The sequence below is a fragment of the Eupeodes corollae genome, chromosome 3, assembly GCF_945859685.1.
Source record: "Eupeodes corollae chromosome 3, idEupCoro1.1, whole genome shotgun sequence".
Taxonomy (NCBI): Eukaryota; Metazoa; Arthropoda; class Insecta; order Diptera; family Syrphidae; genus Eupeodes; species Eupeodes corollae.
Genome location: NC_079149.1, coordinates 69,910,670 through 69,933,230, shown reverse-complemented (window position 1 = coordinate 69,933,230; position 22,561 = coordinate 69,910,670). Strand labels below are relative to the sequence as shown.

General features: G+C 32.5%; 2 protein-coding genes across 4 annotated transcripts; both read left to right on the top strand.

The window, feature by feature from the left end:
- The first annotated feature begins 1,845 nt into the window (after positions 1-1,845).
- On the top strand, positions 1,846-12,232 carry LOC129949082 (ceramide phosphoethanolamine synthase-like). Of its 3 annotated transcripts, XM_056060312.1 has the most exons (6): positions 1,846-2,280; positions 3,634-3,851; positions 10,145-10,321; positions 10,386-10,989; positions 11,048-11,377; positions 11,515-12,232. In XM_056060312.1, exons 1-6 carry the CDS (start codon positions 2,241-2,243, stop codon positions 12,201-12,203), a joined length of 2,058 nt encoding a protein of 685 aa, XP_055916287.1. In that variant the 5' UTR covers positions 1,846-2,240; the 3' UTR covers positions 12,204-12,232. The 3 variants fall into 3 exon arrangements, with proteins under 3 accessions (XP_055916287.1, XP_055916289.1, XP_055916288.1); XM_056060314.1 differs by lacking the exons at positions 10,145-10,321; positions 10,386-10,989; positions 11,048-11,377; positions 11,515-12,232 and adding an exon at positions 6,653-6,935 and having other exon boundaries at positions 1,861-2,280; XM_056060313.1 differs by lacking the exons at positions 1,846-2,280; positions 10,145-10,321; positions 10,386-10,989; positions 11,048-11,377; positions 11,515-12,232 and adding an exon at positions 6,653-9,591 and having other exon boundaries at positions 3,711-3,851.
- Positions 12,233-16,596: 4,364 nt separating this feature from the next.
- Positions 16,597-20,162, top strand: LOC129950170 (exostosin-3). The gene is made up of 4 exons (XM_056062015.1): positions 16,597-16,964; positions 17,046-17,171; positions 17,238-19,685; positions 19,745-20,162. Exons 1-4 carry the CDS (start codon positions 16,797-16,799, stop codon positions 19,847-19,849), a joined length of 2,847 nt encoding a protein of 948 aa, XP_055917990.1. The 5' UTR covers positions 16,597-16,796; the 3' UTR covers positions 19,850-20,162.
- The last annotated feature ends 2,399 nt before the right edge of the window (positions 20,163-22,561 follow it).

Below are 22,561 nucleotides of genomic sequence, written 5' to 3'. Positions count from 1 at the left end.
ATGGAACGAATCGTTCCACTGATTTGTGTTCCAATTTTACACAATTCCAATGATAAATTTCTGTCAGTAAAAGTTTTTCTGTGGATTTCAACCAGTTGTTATAGCTATCATTGAACTTGATCCGAAAGACACATTCCAATGACAGATTTTTCTGTCAGTAAACAATTTACGGTGGATTTCAATTCAGAATTTTTTTTTAAATAATTCCAAAGTTTGTTTTCTTTGATGAAAATCAATGATAGCTATAAGTGGCCCCTAAGAAGAATGTAAGTGCAAAAAATTATTATTACAAATTTTCGGATCTTAAAACTTTGATGTCCCTTTAGAGTGCAACAGAATTTATATAGAAAGCGGACAAAATTATAAACAAAAATGTATTGTAGATGACTAAGTGTTCCAAATTGCTGTGGCACCAAGATGAGGATTAAATTGTAATTCATTGCAAGATAACGATTTGTCATACCAATGGTATGGTATTAAACGAAAACTGGTCTGCAATATGCATAACAAACTATTAGATATATCATATTTATGTTCTCAAACCCATGGTATTGTCCTCTATTTCCAATGTCACCGCAAAGACGTTAGATACTGCTGCTTTTGTATTATTTATTATATGTAAAATACAGCTTCAAAATTATAATCAACAATGCTTGGCGAACGACATTAATAAAATAAATCACACTTTTTTATAATACGCTTGTGATTACAAATTTATAGGTTAGTGCAATAGCCCCACTGAAGGTCTGTTTAATTTTTTAAATCCAGAGTAAGGCCTGTTTAAAAATTCTTTGGTATTTTTTGAACATGTTATTAAGTAAGTAATACCTACATAAATACGAAAATTAAAAAAAAAAAACAAATTAATTTTCTAAATGAGCTAAACGAAATTTCCATGCTCCATGCCAACGTTTCCCTCATCACATGCTTGAGAAGCAGAATAAACAGAACATAAACAACATAGAATTAAATAATTTTGACACTTGTGAAACAATTTTGACACCAAATAAATTTAGCTTAAGATTTGTAACAATCCACAACTTAACTCGGAAGATGAGTTGAAAGTAGTGTTGAACTATCAAAGTGAATGATTTCTTTAAAAAGAGTCAATGTTTGTTTGACTTGAAAAACATTGAACTGAAAAGCAATTTTTCATCTCAATTGGATACATTATACAATAAACCAATGCTTTTTGTTGATTAATTTCTTTACTTTTCACAATTAGTTGAAATCAAAATCAGGATATGTTTTGAAACAAACAATTAACTTTTAATGCATGTCTCAATCAAGTTAATCTTTGCTGTTTGTATGTTTTTAATTTTTGATTTAAACCGCCATAGGTATAGTAAGCAGCACTAAAGCATCTTGCACATGAGCTACGAACTGCGAACTATGGATGTTCGCATATTTTGACATTTCTTTCACATGGGTTTTATTTCTATTCGCAGACAGCAACGAATTAAATTATCCTTTTCTCCGTATTTTCCTTAACCATAATCTTTCACACAAAAACAAAACAAAAGTGGTATAATTTTGGGGTTATGTTGCGCGAACAATTTATTCGTTGTAGTGTGTATGGTATGTGGAACGCGAAAATAATTTGACAGTTCGTGTTAATATATGCATTTCATTTCAACCATACATTTTTCCATTCACAAAATATTTTATTTTATAAAACAATTACTGCCAGCATACATTCAATTCAATGAAGACGAATTTAGGTCCAAAACCTAGTACTATTTCAACTCGACTTGTGGACCCTACATATAAAAGTAATGTTTCTCTATTATTCCACTACCAATTTCCATTTCCACATGATCCAGTTTCCAATTATTCCAGATTCCAGTTTTTCCAGTGCTTCAATGCAAAATTAAAAATTATTTTCTGCGCGGTGAAAGGATTTTTTTCTGTTTGCAATTAAATAGTGCCTATGCCTACATACGTAAATAAAACGAATACCTAATTAATAAAGTTCTTTTTAAATCATTCGAACAAGACTAGTAATTTTTACGTAACATATTAATTTTATAATTGACTCGAGAAGTAATAAAAATACGAAGTTCTGATTACCTCAGGCAGTGTAGATACACAAGAATAAAATTCAGAGAATCACAATTTTTTGAAGAAACGTATAGCTGAAGTGGCTTCAACAAGTAAACAATATTCTAAAGATTTCGCTCAGCGCTAAAGGGATATGGCAAACTAAGAAACTGCATTAAAAACAAAACTGACAACGCGTTATGGTATCCTTGCAACCAAAGCCAAAATTTTTGAAACCGGGTAAGTAATTAAGTAAATAGACTCATAAGTTATAACATTTAGTGAATTTTTTTGTTCTTTTCCATTCTACCCGAATAAGAGTCGAAAAATGCTCTTTTGTTTACCTTGACGCGTCAATTATTATTTTTGTGTCAGCCAAAATACCTATACCATTTATGAAAGTTTTCTTTTTTTCTAAAAAAGCACAAGGCGCATTATTAACTAAATACAAATGTTATCTTTAATAATTTGCAATGCAATAGGGTTCGAGAAGTACATGATTATAGAAATGACGTCATGACTGACCTTTTTTGTGCACATTCACTGTAACTCTGTAGCAACGCACTCCTATAGTTTCACCGCAGAAGCAAATGATTCAGCTACATTATGAAGCAGCTGTAAAGTATGGTATACAAGCTAGGTGTAAAGGTTTTATTTCTAATTATAGAGCACACAGTAATGTGTTCAAAAATATAAAAACAAATATTTTAATGAATAAGGTAGGACATTTGTGTGCGGTACAGTAGTGTCTATCCTGTAAACAAAGCTTAAACTTAGCTGAATTGTTGGAGTAGGGAAAATATTGAAGATCAATCAATTTGTTCGTTTATTTATTTTGTTCTTCTAACATAATATTAGAATGACAAATAGTAATAAAAAAAATGACATGAGAAAGAAAATTTAAAGTAAACTTTTCAAAACCCTCAGAAAATTATATACCTGCTTTCATGTGAGATTTTAGTTCCTCTCATACATTTTTGAACGTCTGTTATTGCAACAGACTTGCCCTGTCAGCTGATTTTGTCTGATTCTGGTTATCGGAGGCACGTCTGTATTCAATAAACGTATCATCGAAACTTATAAATAACCCAAAACCCATTACAAGGATCGCATATGCATAAAGAATGATTTATGATTATGATAATAATTCGATAAATAAAACTAGTTTTTAGCAAAATTGCATTTCAAGGGATCTTGAGTTTTAAGTTCTTTTAAAATTAAAGATGTCAATTAAATCAAAATTTTTGAAATACGTAGAGCTCGAAAACCTTTTAAATTATTTACTCAATGAAATGGTCGTTTAACTTGTACTTCTTTGGACATATCAATGTTTTTAATTGGTTTGGCGTAACTGCTTTTTATCACCATATATACGATATGATCGATATTACAAGAATAGGGTTCTTATCTTCAGCAATTGTTTTGTGGCATTAATGTACTTCAGTTATTCTTCTATTGCAAAATAATAATCTTCTGATATCGTAAAGAGTTACACGCAGCGTTTTAGCGTTTCAATATTATGTTTTTTGAAATTTGTCTGATCATTACATAGTACAATGTAAAATACTCATTTGTTGTGTCCTTTATTTTCAGATGACAATTATTTTGCGTCTGAAAAAGACGCCCAAGCAACTGATGATCAGGTGACTACGTTTGTTTTTAGCGCAAACCATTCGCTTTCTATCGATGCACAACGCGAGCGTCTTCCAATAAGAAAATATCGTGATCACATTCTATACTGTTTGGAAAACTATCAAGCGTTGATACTTGTTGGAGAAACCGGAAGTGGGAAAAGTACACAACTACCGCAGGTAATATATGTAGATATTTGTAATAAAAATATGTTTAGTTTCTTATTTAGTAAATACAAAATTATTTGTCTACGATCTCTATCCTTTGATTTCACCTTTGCATTTGTACGATAATTATTAGGGTTTATACTTTTTTTGAATTTATTTATTGAATATTTTTGTTTTCTTAATGATTTATAAATAAATGCTTGTTATCTCATGTAAAGGTCTGATAAAAACTTCTATGACTTGTTATCTATTTGTTCAATAATGTGACCACTCATTTTTTCGCGAAGTAATAAAACATCATATTGTGATACAAATTCCTGAAACAAAAACAAAAAAGTACTTTAAACATCATGTATGTACTTTAGAGTGTTTCTTAAAGTGGTCATGTTAGAATTTCGATACGGCTCCATATAAAACTCGTCAACAAAAATTTTGTTTTAGGAACTTCATTTAAAATTTGACCAAGAGTATTTTTCTTCTTAAACGAAGTCAGAAAGTTCCCAATATCACTAGTATAAAATGCTTGTTTTGACACTTTATCAGGTTTATAGATCCCCTATTGTACATGTAGTAAGTGAAAATAGCATCTTTAAAGATGCACATTTATACTTAAATATATAAATTAGTTTTCGGAACAGTCCAATGAGAACTAGGGACTAATGACCTACAACTTTCAACCATTCCTGTGTGCGAAAATTGTTGTCAGGGATAAAGGGACCTACAGTTTTAAGCCGAATGCCAATGGCTAATTTGATAAAGCATTTTCCATGACAAGAATGATTCTTGCAGGATTTGTCAATTCCTCGCAAGGGGCAGTAGCCGTGAAAAAAACTAGATATCACATGCAGGGATTGAATCCAAGGCCACTGGCAGGACAGTCCAACGCATTAACCATCACTCCACTGGTTATACAAATTAATACTTAGAATACCTTTAATAGATCTTAGATAATATCTTAAATAAAGAAATACATCAATACATCACAATTGAATGGATTTCAATAAGGTCTACTCTTTCCTATTTTATCATAAACACACTGATAGACTTTTAACTCTTTCAGCCACGGATTTATAAAGACTAAAGACCATTTGTGGGACTTCCTTTCGATGACATATGTACTGTTTAGTTGGTCAAATTTATCCACATAGTTCATGCAATTAGTAGTACCCGTGGCATGATGGTTAGTGCGTTGGACTGTCATGCAAGGGGTCTTGGGTTCAATCCCTGCCTGTGCCACCTTAATTTAAAAAAAAAATAATTTTCGCGGGTACTGCCTCTTGCGAGGAATTGACAAATCCTTCAAGAGTAATTCTTGTCATGAAAGAGTGCTCTCTCAAACTAGCCGTTCGGATTCGGCCTAAAATTGTAGGTCCCTTCCATTCCTGACAACAGTACTCGCACACAGGAATGGTTGAGAGTTGTAAGTCACTAGGCCCTGGTTCACAACGGACTGTTGCGCCACCCCATTTGAGTTTTTGAGTTCATGCAATTATTATATTGTATCACGGCGTCGGGACATGACACCATTCTCTACGATAAACAACACCTGTTTTTGTAGAGTCGAAATTGTTGGTTAGAACTAAAATCGATCTTTTATCTCCCTATTTTATAGCTGCGACATTCGTATCACTTACCCTATAATCGAACTGGCCTCGTGTCAAATTTTTGTCTTCTTTCAGCTTCGGCAGATATTTACGATTTGAATGCACAGTTCCACACGCTAATATATTGTCTTTCAGTAAGTCTTCCTGTAGGGCGTAGCTTTTAAAATAATTATCAAAGAATACTCTATTATTCTTCGATTCTAAATGTTCGCCAATTTCCGAACCACCTTGCCGCAGAGATCAGTCTGAACTTTGTTTCCTATTTTCCCGGTGTATATTTCAAAATCAAACAATATCCAAAATCCGCACACTTCATATCCTCGCTTGATTGGCTTTTTTGGCATTTACTGCTTTAGAGTTTGATCATACTTCCATCAATAGCAATGTTTTTTGAGGAGTAAAAGTTTTAATCAAAATTTCGTTTTAGAATGTCTAACATTGGCCTTACTTAATAGAGTTACCAACACTAGCATTGGTTCTATTAGGCAAACACTCGTTGAAGATTGATAGGCATGTTACCAAGCACCAGCATAGCTGGAGGCCCGTCATTGCACTCGTCGTCTAGGTCTAAACTACAAACACTTTCATCATCTGATGGAATATCTTCTAGAACGAAATCAGCCATATCACCTTCATTAAGAAGAACACGTGGCATTCTGTATGCAAATGTAACATCCGTTGAAGACATTATTGAAATGAAACCTACTAAAGTTACAGTGGTCAGTTAACAAACCACCATATTATTATTATTATTACACCATATTATTATGAATCAATCAAATAAACATTAAATTATAAAAAAAACACTAAAATCATAACACCGGAAGCACTCTTACCTTTTTTACAGATTTTCAAAACTTAACATTGACAAAATTGACACTGAACGTGTTTTGTAAAAAAATCGTATAGCTTATCTGCCGCGTTTCATTTGCAGAGATTCCGCAACGTACAACAAAAACATACCAAAGTATATATATAAATTAGAATTTTGCCGTTATATTTTAAATACCCGCGATAGGTGGTTAGTAAACTAACCACCAGACCTTTAGATATTGTTGATAGATAACTTAAGTAGACTACGTCTAATGTTTTGTTAAAATTGTCCTAAACGTATTTTGAGAGTTGTGAGGCAATTAAACTTATATAAAAAAATATGATCAATGTATTTAGTTATAAATAACCTAAGTGAATATCTTTTGTTCGTTTCAGATATTAAACCTGGAACCAAAAGGAACTTGTTAACAACATATTATTAAAAGTTTAATGGCTTAACCACAAACACAGCCCAAATCTTATTTGTTTAGGACAAATTTAATCAAGAAAATATCAACAGCAGAAAGTCAACAAAGCACCAATACAAAGAGCAATATCGAGTTTATTTTCACTAAAACCGCAAATCGGAATTTAAATAAAAATAACAAAATCAAAAAGCTTAAAGTACGAAGTACAGTCGAGGTATATTCTAAAAATTACAAACTTGAAGACAATCTTTGAAAATGTTGGGTCCAAGCTCACAGATTAGCAAAATACTCTTAACCTTACTCTTTTTATTGATTATCTTCTACATATTTATGGACGTACAGCTGTATTTAAGAATACAGAACTACCCCATAGAACGAAATTATCACTTCAATGTTTCTGTATCTTATTCACCCCAAATTGATGCAGTAGAAGTTGGATATCCTCACAAAAATGCCGGAAAACCATCGACCCTCCCTCTACAAAGGGACCAAACGGTATCGCCAGTAACATCATCTGACGTTCTATCAAAGTCAACTAATGCTAAATACCAAGCTGCCCCAGGAACTTACGAAGCCAGTACATGGCTAAGCTGCGAAATAAATCCACTTTGTCATGTGACCGTAAAAGCGATTTTACTAGACCACACAAACCATTATATATTTGCACCGCTTGCAACGATATTCGATGACATTATAGGATTCTCCCGGTCGTCGTTTATAACAGCGAATATGATTTCGTTTTTTCACGTTTTTGTTGCATGCCTAGCTGGAAAACTGGTTTCTTCAGACAGTCTAGGTTACAGGAGAATGGGAGTTGTTCTTTTCCAGTTCCGGACTTTTTTGGATGACTTAGATGGTCATGTGGCACGTGTAAAAAAAAATATTCGTGGCGAACGATCTGAAGTCGGTACTTCTGGATACTACATCGATGGCCTTTGTGACGGTCTTGGGTGCATAGCATTGTTGATAGGAATTTGTTTCTTCTTAAAGAATAATCCACCTCGAAGAGGATACTCTCAATTACAGGCGATTCTTCCGCTGAGTGAATCGAAAAGTGCAGAAACAGGAGTGATTTACAAAGTTAAAACAACGACGAAAAAAGTAGCCCGCAAAGTTTTCTGCTTCGCTGGACAGTTGCTTCTTAGCTCTACTGCTTGGAATCGTTACATTTTCGTTTATCAAGATATGTTAGAGCGAAATGATGTTCTACCGATTCAATTCAATCGTCAGAATTTAACCTTTAAATCAAATTGGTTCTTCTCGGTTGCATGGATATGGCGGGTGGTTAATGTACACTCAATGCTGCATTGCGTGCTATTGAGCATATTTTGTGATAAACTTTGGGATTTCCTAAAAATGGTCCAATATAGTGGTTATATTATTTTACTGGTGGCAATTTGCGCCACTGAGATGCATGTCTTAGAGGCGCACACATTTATATTTAGCTCACTGACTGGTAACAATACGTCTTTGTGATTTTACTTATATTAAACAAAAAATTCTTTTTCTGCTTTTTGTGTATACATTTTCAAGAAAATCGAACATAAATATATAAACTTTAATTATTTATAAATACCATTGTTGTGGTTTATTTTTTGTATTGTTAAAAAACTATAAAACTGATACTTTTTACTCTATTGATATAAAAAATAAAACAATATAACTAAAAACCAAACTGTGTCGCTAATATACAGATACATACAATACAAATACGAACAGCGATCTAACTGAAATAATGTTCGCTCTCAATTAATTACATATATTTTTAAGACCTTGTCTCAAAAGTAGCAATGTTAATCATTTCTTTCGACTTATATTTATTTAAAAAAGTATACTTAACCTTGTGTAATGCGAAAATCTCCACAACTTAATTCAAATTTTGTTTAATAGCAGGGAATATGTAAAAAATAGTTAATAAGAACGAATGTTATGGAGGTCCTTATAGATGAAGGTTTTTGAAATTTGCCAGACCACCATCGATTAGTCTTTAAAAAAAATTAGTAGGAATTCAAAATTGAATGACGCGAGAGAATCTTCAGAATATGAGTCAGTTACGAACAAAACCCCGGTTTCAATATGCAATTCTAACAAAAAAACGAATCAATCAAGAACATATTTATGGTTATATTTTATATTTTGGGCTTTAATTTTAAAAGAATATTTTCGCAAAAAGATGAAATTATAGCCTTCTGAACGCCTCATGTTGTTAATTTCGCAAAGGCAAATCGAAAGCATTATCCGTCTACTAGTGGCAAATATTATTTTGTAATAAATAAAGTAGAGAATTTTGAAGATTTTCTTTAAGCCAGTGAGAAAATATCTTCATTTTTCTATTTAAAGAGTTCAGCTAATCCGTGCTCAATGTGTTTCAATCTTTCTTTATAATACCTTCCTATACTTTAATACTTCAAACTTAAACAATTTAACACCCAAAATAATATAAGTTTCACGACCAAACTATATTAGTTATATATTAATCATAAACAACTACATATTTTAAAAAAGCTTATCACTGCAATTAATTTTAAGTTACTGTATAAATATCACAAATTCTGTTTAATTAACTAAACAAATATTCTATAAAAATATATGTAAATGTTTGTTACCGGAGATATGTTGAGAAGTTTCTGTTTGACTATTGATTCAGCAATTTAAAAATATATTGTTCCTAAAATAAATGTATATTTGATCATAATTACACGTTTTTAGTTCTGTATTAAAATTATTATATTGACATTTAACGTGGCGATTACCAAGACACAAAAAAATGTAAAATAAATGTAAAAAAGTAATCCTGAATACAATCAGTCCATTAGAAAGAATATTAAATAGTCTATGTATGTATTACACTAAAAAAATACTTTTAATCAAACATTCTATCAAGAAAATATATTATTTACACATAAATATCGTTGAATATTATTTTTGAAGAAGAAGTTTCATATAATGAAGAATAAGGGATGTCAAAGGGGCTTGTAATTCCCTAACTTGATCTAAACGAGAATTTTAAAAGTGAACTTGGCTTTAAAATCGAAACGACGATAACCTCGCTTTAGATAAATAAATGATTGCAGTTGCAATTGCATGTTAAGACGTTTATAGCTCCCGTGTGGATGGAACAAATATATTTATTCATTCAAATTACACCTTAGACCATTCGAAAAATTGTTTCAATGTTTAACGATACAAACCAAAGGAAGCAATCATTAAAATTGGAGATTATATGAAAAAAACACCAACGCACAATGGCGCATATAATGTTAGTCGCATTTAAAGATTAATGTTCTAGCCTAAGTATAGCCCGACTTCTTTTTACGTAGGATTTTTTTTGTAGGTGGGATTTACAACTTTCAATATTTTGTTATAACATTTTTTAATAATATACATTTATTTTTTATAACCTTTATATTTGAATTGATTGATCTTTTTATAATATAAGCGCTTGAACATTTTATTTTAGTACATCTATGAATTCGGATGGCACACAAAAGGGCTCATTGGGATCACTGAGCCCCGAAGGGTTTCTGCGGTAACGCTTGCAGATCGGGTGGCAGCCGAACGTGGTGAGCTTGTCGGCGATAGTGTGGGTCTAGCAATTCGATTTATAGACAAACAATCGAAAAATACAGCAATAAAGGTAACAAAATATGTGAAGACATCAAAGGAATAATATCATTTACACCATTATGTCATTACTTTAGTTCATGACAGAAGGAGTTCTTTTGCGCGAAATGCTTGCCGACCCTTTGTTAACACAATATTCAGTGATTATAATTGATGAGGCTCACGAGCGTAATACTCTCACGGACACGGCATTAGGATTATTAAAGAAGATAATGAAAAAACGCGAATCACTTAAAATAGTTATATCTTCAGCAACTATTGATGCCGAGTTTTTCAAAGAGTTTTTTAATATAAAATCCAAACAATCGCCTAAAGAAACAAGTGTTATTCTTTCAGTAGAAGGACGAATGCACCCTGTGAAAAGCTTTTATTTACAAAAGCCTTGTTCGGATTATGTTAAGGAAACAGTAAATACAATTTGGAAAATACACAAAAAAGAACCACCTGGAGATGTGTTAGCATTCTTAACAGGGCAGGAAGAAGTTCTCCAAGCTATCGATTTACTTCATGAATTTAGGATTGCTGAAAATCTAGACAACATACAAATCCTTCCAATGTACGGCACACTTCCAAATAATGATCAACTAAAGGTATTTTTCAGTCCACCTAAGCTTACGCGTAAGGTTGTCATTGCCACAAATATCGCTGAAACTTCAATAACGATTCCTGGAATAGTCTATGGTAAACTTAAAAAATGACTTGTTAACAGTTTTGTATTTTCATTGCTTTAAATTGTTAGTGATCGACTGTGGATTCGTTAAATTAAAGTGGTTTAATCCGGACAGCTATACAGATAGCTTAGTAATAGTGCCGGTTAGTAGAGCAGCTGCTCAGCAACGAGCCGGACGTGCGGGCCGAATTCGTGCTGGTAAAGTCTATCGGCTATATACTGAAGAAGACTACGAAAACTTGCCCGAACAAACTCCACCCGAAATGCGTCGTACTGATCTCTCTTCAACAGTACTCCATCTCAAAGCCCTTGGAATTGATAATGTTCTGCGCTTCCATTTTCCTTCACCACCACCAGCAAAAAATCTACTAGCAGCACTAGAAACCCTGTATGCACTTGGTAAATATATCTTCGTCGAATTTAATTTCCTTCTAACTAAGACTAAATATTATTATTTTTTCTTGCCTTAAATGAATTTAAATGTACAGATAGCTTTTAAATTTCTAGTTAATTTTTATTCATTTTGTTTTTTGAAGATGCTCTCGATGAAAACGGTGACCTTACTAAACCTGTTGGATATCTACTCGCAGAAATGCCTTTATCAGCAATGATGGCCAAAATGTTATATGTTGCAGGACAGCTTAAGTGTAGTGAAGAAATTTTAACAATCATAGCCATGCTCCAAGTACATTCAGTATTTTCAAAGCCAGCTACAGGTCAAGGACAGATTAAACAAAAAATTGCCAAACGAAACTTTGAAGCTGCTGAAGGGGACCTGATTACTTTACTCAACGTCTACACGGGTTTTGTTGAAAATGGCAGAACGAAAGAATTCTGCGGTCGGTATTTTCTTCTCTACCGTAGTCTTAAAAGAGCCCATGAGCTACGCGCGCAACTAGAGAAACTAATACAGTCAAAACTTGGCATTCCTATGTTCTCGTGCAATGGAAACGTAGAACTTATATGCAAATGCATTACGGCAGGTTTCTTTCCAAATGCAGCCTTTTTGCACCACTCAGGGGTTTATAAAACAATACGTGGTAATACTGAACTAACTATACACCCACTCTCTACACTGTACACATTGAAACCTCCACCGTTTGTAGTTTATTGTGAACTAATGCAGACAACAAAGCTTTTTATGAAGGACTTAACTGTTATTCAAAGTGACTGGCTAACAGAACTTGCTCCGCACTACTATCATAAAACCACTGTTAAAGATTAAATAAATAAAATTACGACCAGTAAAAAAAATTATTTTTATTGTAAATAAATAAAAAGTAACTACGTAATAAGTACATTTCGCTTATCTTCGAAGGTGTTCGTTTCAATAGGTTTATAATAACAAATATACTCTGTTCTCGTTTTTTGTGATAAATGATAAGAGTGATATAAAGGACATTTAAGAACACTCGTAGAGTCAAATCTTTAACTTGACCTGACCAGTGTCTCTTAATGTGAAAGGAAGTTAATGGCGCAGAGTAGTAAATGGGAAGCATTTAAGAAAGTTTGGAACACGTAACAGATATTGAATGAAGTATTAATTACATGAAGTATTATTATTAAGTTCTATATATGTAGCTGGTCTTCTTCAATGTGTGAACTTACAGATCAATATAAAGGAAGGCAATTGATTGTTATTATCCTACAACCTAAACGGGGAGATACCCCCTGTTTTATTTTATTGAAAAAAGTCAATAACGTTACGTTAAATGTCAAGTCTGTTTTGAAAATTGAGAAGACTATCTCCCAGTATTACATACATATTTATAATTATTTTTAATTGTTACTAAGTGATTTTAAGTGATAATTATTAAATCCTAAGAGATTTTTACTAATTTGTATTAAATTTCATTATAATACTTTCAAAACTGTGTATAACATGTATCAATACTATGTTACCTGGTCTAAAATTTTTAATATCTTACAATGTACTCAAAAAAGTGACTGACCCGATTGGAAACAAAATATTAATTAGAATAGCTATCATCACCTGATTTTGTAGAAGTTTTATTTAATAACAATCGTAAACAAAACATCCTCAAAAGTTACCAAACTTTTCTATAATCACCCTTATACAACTTGGAATTCTGAAAATCATTTGTATCTAAATCTATTCAATTTTTTTCGAATGTTTTACATTTCGATTTTCAAGTGATTCGAATCGGAATAGATTAAGTTGGGGTGATTAAATTGGACAAGAGGAAACTGGTTAAATAAACCTTAACTTTGTTTATATAATAAACTTGATTCGTAAGTTCTACTTTATATTTGAAGAAAAGAACTAGCATTTAAAATGAAACACACCAATGTCTTCTCTATAACATTTCGAGTAAAACAACGTTCTTCGAAAAACTTTCAGACAACAGATTTTTCCTCAGCCGATATATGGAAACTAGTTATCGCAAAAAAGCGAAAATCTGCAGCTGTCATGTCCATTAACACAATGCAAATAAAAAAAGCACACATATTTTATATTTATTTTATTGAAAACACAGATGAAATTAAAAATAGAAATAATAACAAATTATGAGAATGAATATTATTGACTGATTTATATGTACATATATGTATGTCAGCTGCTTTAATTTCAGTTCAAGTGATTTCGAAATGCATTTGAAGGTATTATGATAGAACCCTGAAAACAATTTCACTCGATTTTGAATTTAGCTTTTTGATTTTATTTCACATAAAGGAGCACAAAACACTTTTCGATTGTTATAATGAACGAAATCATCTATATTCTCAGTTGATTAGTCGGCAGGTTTGGATGATATCCGGAACTAGGGACTTGGTAAGGTTAATTTCTAGTAGGGTCGTGGCACCGGTTACCGAACAGTTTACGGACTTTTAAGAAAAAAGAAGTTGTAAAAAATACTTTGATCGGGTTTAGAACTGTAATATGAATTTATGCTGAAAGAAAATCTCAAATATTTTTATGGATTAAAGTAATTTTTCTCATAAAAACTATCAGTAAAAAAATAAATGAGATTAAATTTAAATCAACCAATTTTGCCTATTATCGAACACTTGTTGCCTGAAGCCGAACAAGAGTTTCCTGTTTCCGAACACTGAAATCAAAACGTCGTTAGCCGTACAAAAATCATTTTTAACGCAAAATTTGAATAGGTGACAAGAAATTGCTTCTCAATTAAGGTATTTTTTTAAGCTTGACTTGAAGTTGAACGAGAAAAATATCTTGCTATCAATTCAAGTCTTCTTTAAGAAAAACACTTTGAATGTTTTTGACTATATCATTCCTACAAAACAACGTTTTCTATATTTATTAACTTCCCATAGGAATAGAACCAATAGAGATATCGACTTCAAATAAATTTTCTTATACAGACAATAATGCAGAAATATACAATTTTAAAAAAGGTGAACGTTTTGGTTATCACGAAATATCGAACGAACCAACAACATTAGCGACTTGAATTATTTTTTATATTATATATTGTACGTGATACTAAACAAGGATATTTTTGGAAAAAAAATCCAATTAAGGGTTTTTTAAATCAAAAAAACTGAACATAAAAACTTTTTTGACATCTGATAAAATTTTGAGAAAAATCGAACTGACAGTTTTTGTTTTTAATATAAAAATCTAGAAAAACATAACTAAAAGTTAGTAAACATTGATTTTGGACTCAAATATCTTTTCAAAACTTTGAAATATGGGCTTCAAATTAATTTTATCTCGTAAGAAATATTGTTTTTAACATTCAGTAAAATTTTGAGAAAAATCAAATCGACAGTTTTCTTACACAAAATAAAAACATAAAAAAAAACATACTTGGTAACAATTTTGTTTCAACTCAAATATCTATTTAAAAATTCGACATATTGGCTTCAAAGATACTCTTTTCGGAACTCAGTAATTTTTTTTATTAAAATCCAAAAGTCAGTTTTTTTATACAACATTAAAATATACAATAAGTAGTACGCAAACTTGATAAAAATGAATGTTCGGTTCTCGATGTATCGTGAAACATAGAAGATATCGGGCGCATTCACAAGGCTAGTGACTACATAGTCGAAATTCGACTAGCTTTGTGAATGCAAAATTACAGTTGATTGTGAAACGTCAAAACCAGTGTTCACTATCTTTGTAGGTAAAGTTTTTACACTACGTCGGAGAGGAAATTTCAACTTCTTTTGTAGTTAGATTTAGCCAATCAGAATACCTTGACTACGTAGCCAGTAGCTTTGTGAATGCGACCATTGACTTCGAATTATGTAATTTCATTCATCCAATTTGTATTTATTTATATAGGAATCAAAACACTTTTAAGACTTGCAACTAAAATTGGTAAAAAATGGTTTTCGACTCAAAATCTCATTAGCAAAAATATATTTTGAAAACAAACTATTTCATCATATGCTTGGTAATTTTCAATTTTTTTAAGAATAATTTAACTGGTTTTTAACAAAACTCAAAAACCTACAAACCTTTATTAGAAGTTATTAGTGTGGGTCCCCATCCAAGTGTCTTTTTTAATACTCATTTTATTTTTTAAATTTTTGGCATTTATTTAAATTGATGCACTCAACTCTGTATCAATTTTCATCATCTTTATCGGACTACAGCGCAACTATATTTAGTAGAAAAATGTCACAATAATCCTATTATACACATTTGAAATACACGTTTTTAGTTTATGAATGTGTATAATAATAAATAGATACATTTTTTGCAAGAAACGAATTAATTTTTCAGTTATAAAGTAGGAAAACTACTGAGTTACTTACTTAAAACTATAACCTAACCCTATTTTATTTTTAACAAATATTACACAGATAAACTTCCTTATGACGAACCTTCGAGGGAACGGGTTTTTATATTTCCGTTTCTTAAAATCCCAATTCTAAAATCCCGTGTTTTATAATCCTGCTTTTTATAATCCCGATTTTTTAAATAATCCTGCTTTTTGTAATCCCGTTTCTTATAATCCCATTGTTTTTTTTTTTAACGGGATCATCAGGATTTGACGGGATTGTAATTGATCGGGATTAATATTAAGAGTGATTTCAAAACATCGGTATTTTAAAAGAAACATAAAAATAATCAATCTGTCAAACTGGATGTGGCTAGGTCGTGTATACCGGGCCTTAGTCTTTATTTTATAGATATGCCCAGTTTTAGGCTTTATAGTCCTTTTATCGGGAGCTGAATCTAGTTACTAGTAGTTATGCTACGGCGGCACCATTAGGTCAGGCAGTTTTATTTTATTCCACCTTTGTTAACAAAACCTTCAACGCCACATTGCGGCTTTGATGAGTTGCTCCATGATAACTCTATATACAAAGATAATAATACTATAGGTTTTATTAAGATACGAAGTCGATGTTATTTTAAATATTTACATACATACATACATACATACATGCATGTACATCTATTTAATAGAGCTTTTAAAATGTTCAACTGAAAAAAAAGTTAAAATTACCGACAATTCATGAATCGTGGTGAAATTGGGCTGACATTTGTTGAAATACTCATCCAAATGTCAGTCAGTCAGTCTTACCAAGGCCAGCTGTTTTTAAGAAAATAAACGATACATTAACAAACTGATTGATAGAAGAAGTTTTACATTCACATCTTTAAGTATCTTTGATGTATAATCTGATTTGTGATGAAGTTTGGACGTTCTTGAGTTTTCCTGTTTATTTTATATCATTTATTACATTGCATTTTGACAAAAATCTCTATCTTTTAATGATGGAAACCACAAGCTAATATCTTAAACGTTATAATCAATTAAATTAACAATGATGCTTACTTAAGGGAGTAAACAAAATCCTATTCCATAGGAAAATGAAAAATCCGAGCAACCTCGATAACACTAAAGTACTCAGTAGCACTCAAAATATTCTTCCAATGGCATCATCTTGGTTCGGTCATGTTAGGATCTACAAAATTATTTTGATTTCCTTAGTGTTTTTATTGGTTTTAACATTGTTTGTTCACAGAAATTTAAGATATGTAAGTTGAATTCAAGACACTCGTATGTCGGTACTTGGTCCGATCACGAAATTTGTTGTTGATTTTAAAATTTTCTTATAGCCCGAGAATGATATTCCATCAAACATGGTTCATAGATCGCGATCGCAACTCGATGCGTATGAAGATTTCAGTAGCATGCGAGCAAGTGATTTAAAAATCAGAATAGAGGAAATGCTTAGAATAAAGGTATGTAATAGTTTTGTGTAGGTAGTTTTCGACAAATTTACAGGTTGACTATTGTATTGTTTTTAGAATACTGTATCAATTGAGCTTAGGGAACTTGAATCCCGACGCCAAAAACTTCAATCTGATATTGGTAAGTACAATCAAAAAATCGAAGACCTAAAGCAGGAGCTGCTTCGGGAACAGACGGAGTTAGAGCGACTTAAAATCTCGGTTGAGCAAGCTCAAGTCGCTCAACGAGAAGCTGTTCAACGAAATACCCCTGATTTGGCCTTACCCAAAGCCATATATCCAAATTCATATTCGAAAATAAGCAGCCCTTTGCCAAGGCATGCTGTTGCCAGCTGTGAAATGCACAATTGCTTCGATCACTCGCGGTGTAGCCTGACTTCGGGATTTCCGGTCTATCTTTATGACCCCGATAAGTACAGCGTACTTAACGCTGGCTATGATATTGATGGTTTCCTAAAAACAACAATAAAACAAACACTTGGGTATAATGCACACATTGTAAGGGATCCGAAGATTGCCTGTATTTATTTGGTCCTTGTCGGAGAGGCAATGTTCGAAAATGATGTGGTTAAAAGCAATCGGTATCCAGCAAAAGACTCAGCGGAACAGAATTCCATCAAAAAACAGTATCCTTTAGACATGGCTAAATTATATAAACTTCCATTCTGGGGAGGCGATGGAAAAAATCATGTTCTTTTAAATCTCGCACGCCGGGACTTAAATTCGTTTGGATCAAACATTAACGAACAGAATACAATGAAAGCTATTGTTGTTCAATCATCATTCGACCGCCACAGATTCCGAAGAAGTTATGATTTAGTTGTTCCTCCTGTTCTTGGGCCACCAGGAGGAGATGTTTGGCAGGAATGTGCGGTTATGGTTCCAGCCCGTCGGCTCTATTTATTAACTTTTCAAGGCGAAATGCGTCCTGCTTTAAAAAATCCTGTTGAGAATTCATTAGACGAATTTATTTTAGAATATTTGAATGACATGTCTCAAGGATCAACGCAAGATAAGTTTTTAATTCAGTTTGAATGCATACCTGCAACTGAACAGCATGAACAATATTCACAAAGCGATTGGGTCCTATGCGGAACGGATTCTTCACGAAAAAATGTATTAAAGGATTCTACATTTGCTCTTATATTGCCACCTCCGGGTGGAAATCGGCTAAGCTCAACACTAATGCTGGCAAGATTGTATGAAAGCTTACGCTCTGGGGCGATTCCTGTTATATTGGGGGCTGACGAAGTTCGTCTGCCATATGAGGATACAGTTGATTGGAAGAGAATTTCTTTAATGATGCCAAAAGCTCGAATTACGGAGTTACATTTCTTGTTGAGAGCCGTGCAAGATGCAGATTTACTAATGATGCGTCGTCAAGGTCGATTAATATGGGAACGATATCTAAGTTCTGTTCAAGCAACAGTAGATACAGTAATTGCGAGCTTACGAGATCGGCTTGGAATACCACCTAGACCTGTTCCAGCGATTATAGCACAATCCGTATTCAACAATACTTTTATTCCACTGAAATCAGATCCTCCTGTGCTTGATACAGAACCGGAAGAGTCTTTGGGGCCAATTGAACCACCATATCCTAGTCCCCAATTTCGAAGAAACTACACAATCCTGAGAACGCAGTCGCGAGAATCTTGGAATGATTGGGTCGATCCTTTCTACTTGTATCCTCAGTTACCATTTGATCCAGTTTTGCCATCTGAGGCAAAGTTTCTGGGTTCCCATATGGGTTTTCGTCCAATAGGAAAAGGAAGTGGAGGAGCAGGGAAGGAGTTTAGCGAGGCATTGGGAGGGAACTATCCTCGAGAACAATTTACAATTGTAATGCTGACTTACGAACGCGAACAAGTATTAATGGATTCACTGGGCCGTCTGTACGGTCTTCCATATCTTCATAAAGTTGTCGTTGTATGGAATTCGCCAAAATCACCTCTAGATGATCTTCGTTGGCCGGATATTGGAGTTCCCGTGTCTGTGGTTCGTGCACCGCGCAATTCTCTTAACAATCGATTTCTTCCTTTCGATGTAATTGAAACTGAAGCTGTACTTTCTGTTGATGATGATGCTCATTTACGTCATGATGAAATACTGTTTGGTTTTCGAGTTTGGAGAGAGCATAGAGATAGGGTGGTTGGATTTCCTGGGCGTTTTCATGCTTGGGATTTGAACACTAATCACAACTGGAATTACAATTCCAACTATAGCTGTGAGCTTAGCATGGTTTTAACCGGAGCTGCGTTTGTACACAAGTATTACTTGTATCTATATTCGTATTATCTACCCCAAGCTATTCGCGATAAGGTCGATGAATACATGAATTGTGAGGATATTGCTATGAATTTCTTGGTTTCGCACATAACAAGGAAACCCCCGGTCAAAGTAACCTCAAGATGGACCTTCCGCTGTCCTGGTTGTCCAGTATCGTTGAGTGAAGATGACACACATTTTCAGGAGCGTCACAAATGCATCAATTTTTTTACCCAGGTTTGTTTTTTGTTCAATGATGTCAATAATAGCAATTTAAATAATGTTTTATTTTCAAGGTTTTCGGATACACGCCTTTATTGAATACTCAATATCGGGCTGATTCAATACTTTTCAAAACGCGAATACCACACGATAAGCAAAAGTGTTTTAAGTATATATAAATGAAAAGTATTCCTAAAGTAATGTAAACAGATACAAGTAGGTAGATGCTGAAAGAAAATCTAGTTGTAAAAGTCTTGGTCATGATTTGTTATTTTAATTTTAAATATAGTACCTAATTATTTTAAGCATAAAGCAAGCAAACTAGTTTTGATAAGCCATAAAATTAATTTATCAAATAAATGCAATTTTTAGCGTAGTAAGATTTATTTTTAACTTCTGTAATTTTTAGATTTAATTTTTAAATCAGTCAAACTACACACAAGACGATTGTAGATTTGTATGATTTTATTAAATAAAAAAGAAAATACTTAATTTTATGTATATTTTATTGAAAACTGATTCCCGCCGCGATAAAAAAGTTTATTACCATTATTACGAGAAGCGAATCGAACGTTTGAAAAATCCAATACGTTTAAATGGGTTAACATCTCTGTTTCCAAAAAAGTTGGCTTTTGAAGTCAATATTAAAATGGTACTCACGAAATGAATTATTTCAAAAACGTTCGCCTTTAGTATAACGTTCGATTCGCATCTCGTAATAAGAGCATATATAAGTTTTAACTTTTTAAAGCATCCAGAATATGGAGAAAGATTTCAGTGATAAACTCATAAAAAGGCAAAGAAAGAAGTAGCTAACGTAACTCACAGTAGAACAGTAGTAAATACAATTTTGAGTCACCACATGTATGTGGCGCCCATTGTTGGGTAGGTTGAGTATGCTTGAATTCCGTTTAGTAGTAAGTGTACTCCGCAAATCTATTCAAGATCGCAAAATGACAGTTAATTTGAATGGTGAAGATGCAGCTGCTTTTTAAATTGTTCAGTATGGAAATTTTTGGTAAAATACTTAAACCGTTGAGAGCAGAGTAAGAAGCGAAAGTATCCAAGTCAGTGTTTCAGTCAAATTTTAGCAGCATTAACACACCAAATCGACAAGCAGTTGATTTATATTCCCATAGAAAATTGGCTTAAAAGTGGTTCTACTATGATTCCCCTTGTAGGGCTGGTTAAAAATAATAATTTATTTTAAAACGCCGTTATCTTGTTTATAAGTCTGAGTAACCTTTAGAAAAAATTAAGTTTGAAAAAATAAACAAAATACTTGAATAAATTTCCAAAAATTTCTCCATATTTTCGTTCATCCTACTGAAGGGCTAATAGAGTTAAGGAATAGATGACATCAATTCGAAGTTGGCTGCTAGAAGCCCATACCTAGTAGGTCATTGTATAGCAGACTTACGCATAATTTTCTACGGAAATAACTAGTACTTCTGTGATATTAACAATGATCAACTGACTTCTTCCTTCTCAACTTTTATTTATTCCCCATTGACAGCAATTGCCTTTGTGATGTAGTGTTTGTAACTTGAGGCCACGGGAAGATTTATTTATTTATAATACGTTAAATACTAACGTTAACAATTCTTAATTAAGTAGGTATATATTAAGAATTGTTAAATCTAAAAACTTAAACTAGACAATTTATACTTTTTATATTATCATTTGGTGCATTAATACAAGAGTAAAATTTATTATAGATTTCAATTAATTGATTTAAGGTTTAAACTACCAAGAACTGATGGTGATGAAATTTGTCCGTTTATAAAACTGCAAGTACATCCTATAAGAGGGAAGATTTATGAGAGAAAGTCTCTATGAATGAGGCGATAATGTATGAACATCATGAAACCACGGAAGGGATCGTACACAAAAATCTTTTCTAAATGGTTTCGAGTTTTGTGACGTGTATTCATTTATTTATTGAATTCGTTTAACAAACTAACCTTAAAACTTAAGATTAATATAACATTTATTCTTAGATTAATAGGTTTACAATGCTTTAAGCAATTTACAAAAAAAAGCTAAACTGAAATTTTAAATGTGTACGGCGTAGTTATAGTTCTAAAGAACAGAAAAAAAAGAAAATGATTTTAGCTTTCAGTTAGTTAGCGGCCGGTAGTTGCTCTCAGTAAAACTTGAAACAGCAGAAATCTGAAATATTTTGCTGATGAGCGTTTTTTCAGTAAATTTAGCTCATTTAATTATAGGTATAAATTAACCTGGAACTTCCCGCCTCCATTTCCCTGTTGATTTTCTTTCAACCATATTCATTCAATAAAAGCTTGGAACGCTAGCAGTGAAACGAAATGGATATTTTTTTGGAATTTTGCAGGTAGTACAAACTAAATTTAATTCTTAAAACGTATTTATGAAAAAAAATTAGCAATTAATGCAGTTTTTCTTTTTGAATAATAGAATTCATGTTATTGCATTTATCTTTTGCTGAAAATATAGCTCTAAAATGTGTAAAAATGTGAAACAAACATTTTACAATCACCGCCGCCTTAGTAACTATAATCCTAATCGTAAAGAAAACAAAAGTACACATAGAAACATTGTTTATAAATGTTAAAAGACGGACGGTTGTACCAAAATGATCTTTTTCGTACACTTTTATTGTATATGTTGTATGTATATCTCCCGTGTTCAAAACGAAGATCCTATAAAAGACAGACAAATTTCCCTAAAATTTGGTTTTCCTTGATGCTATTCAGTTCATAAAAACTTTTATGTTCCTAGTGCTCCAAGGTGGGAAACATTTCCAACAATACATCACTTATTGTTAAGAAATAACATTTGGCATTGGGTGCAAACAACAGTTCTAACTGAAGATACCAACTGACGTACTTGGAAACGCATTGTACTAACAT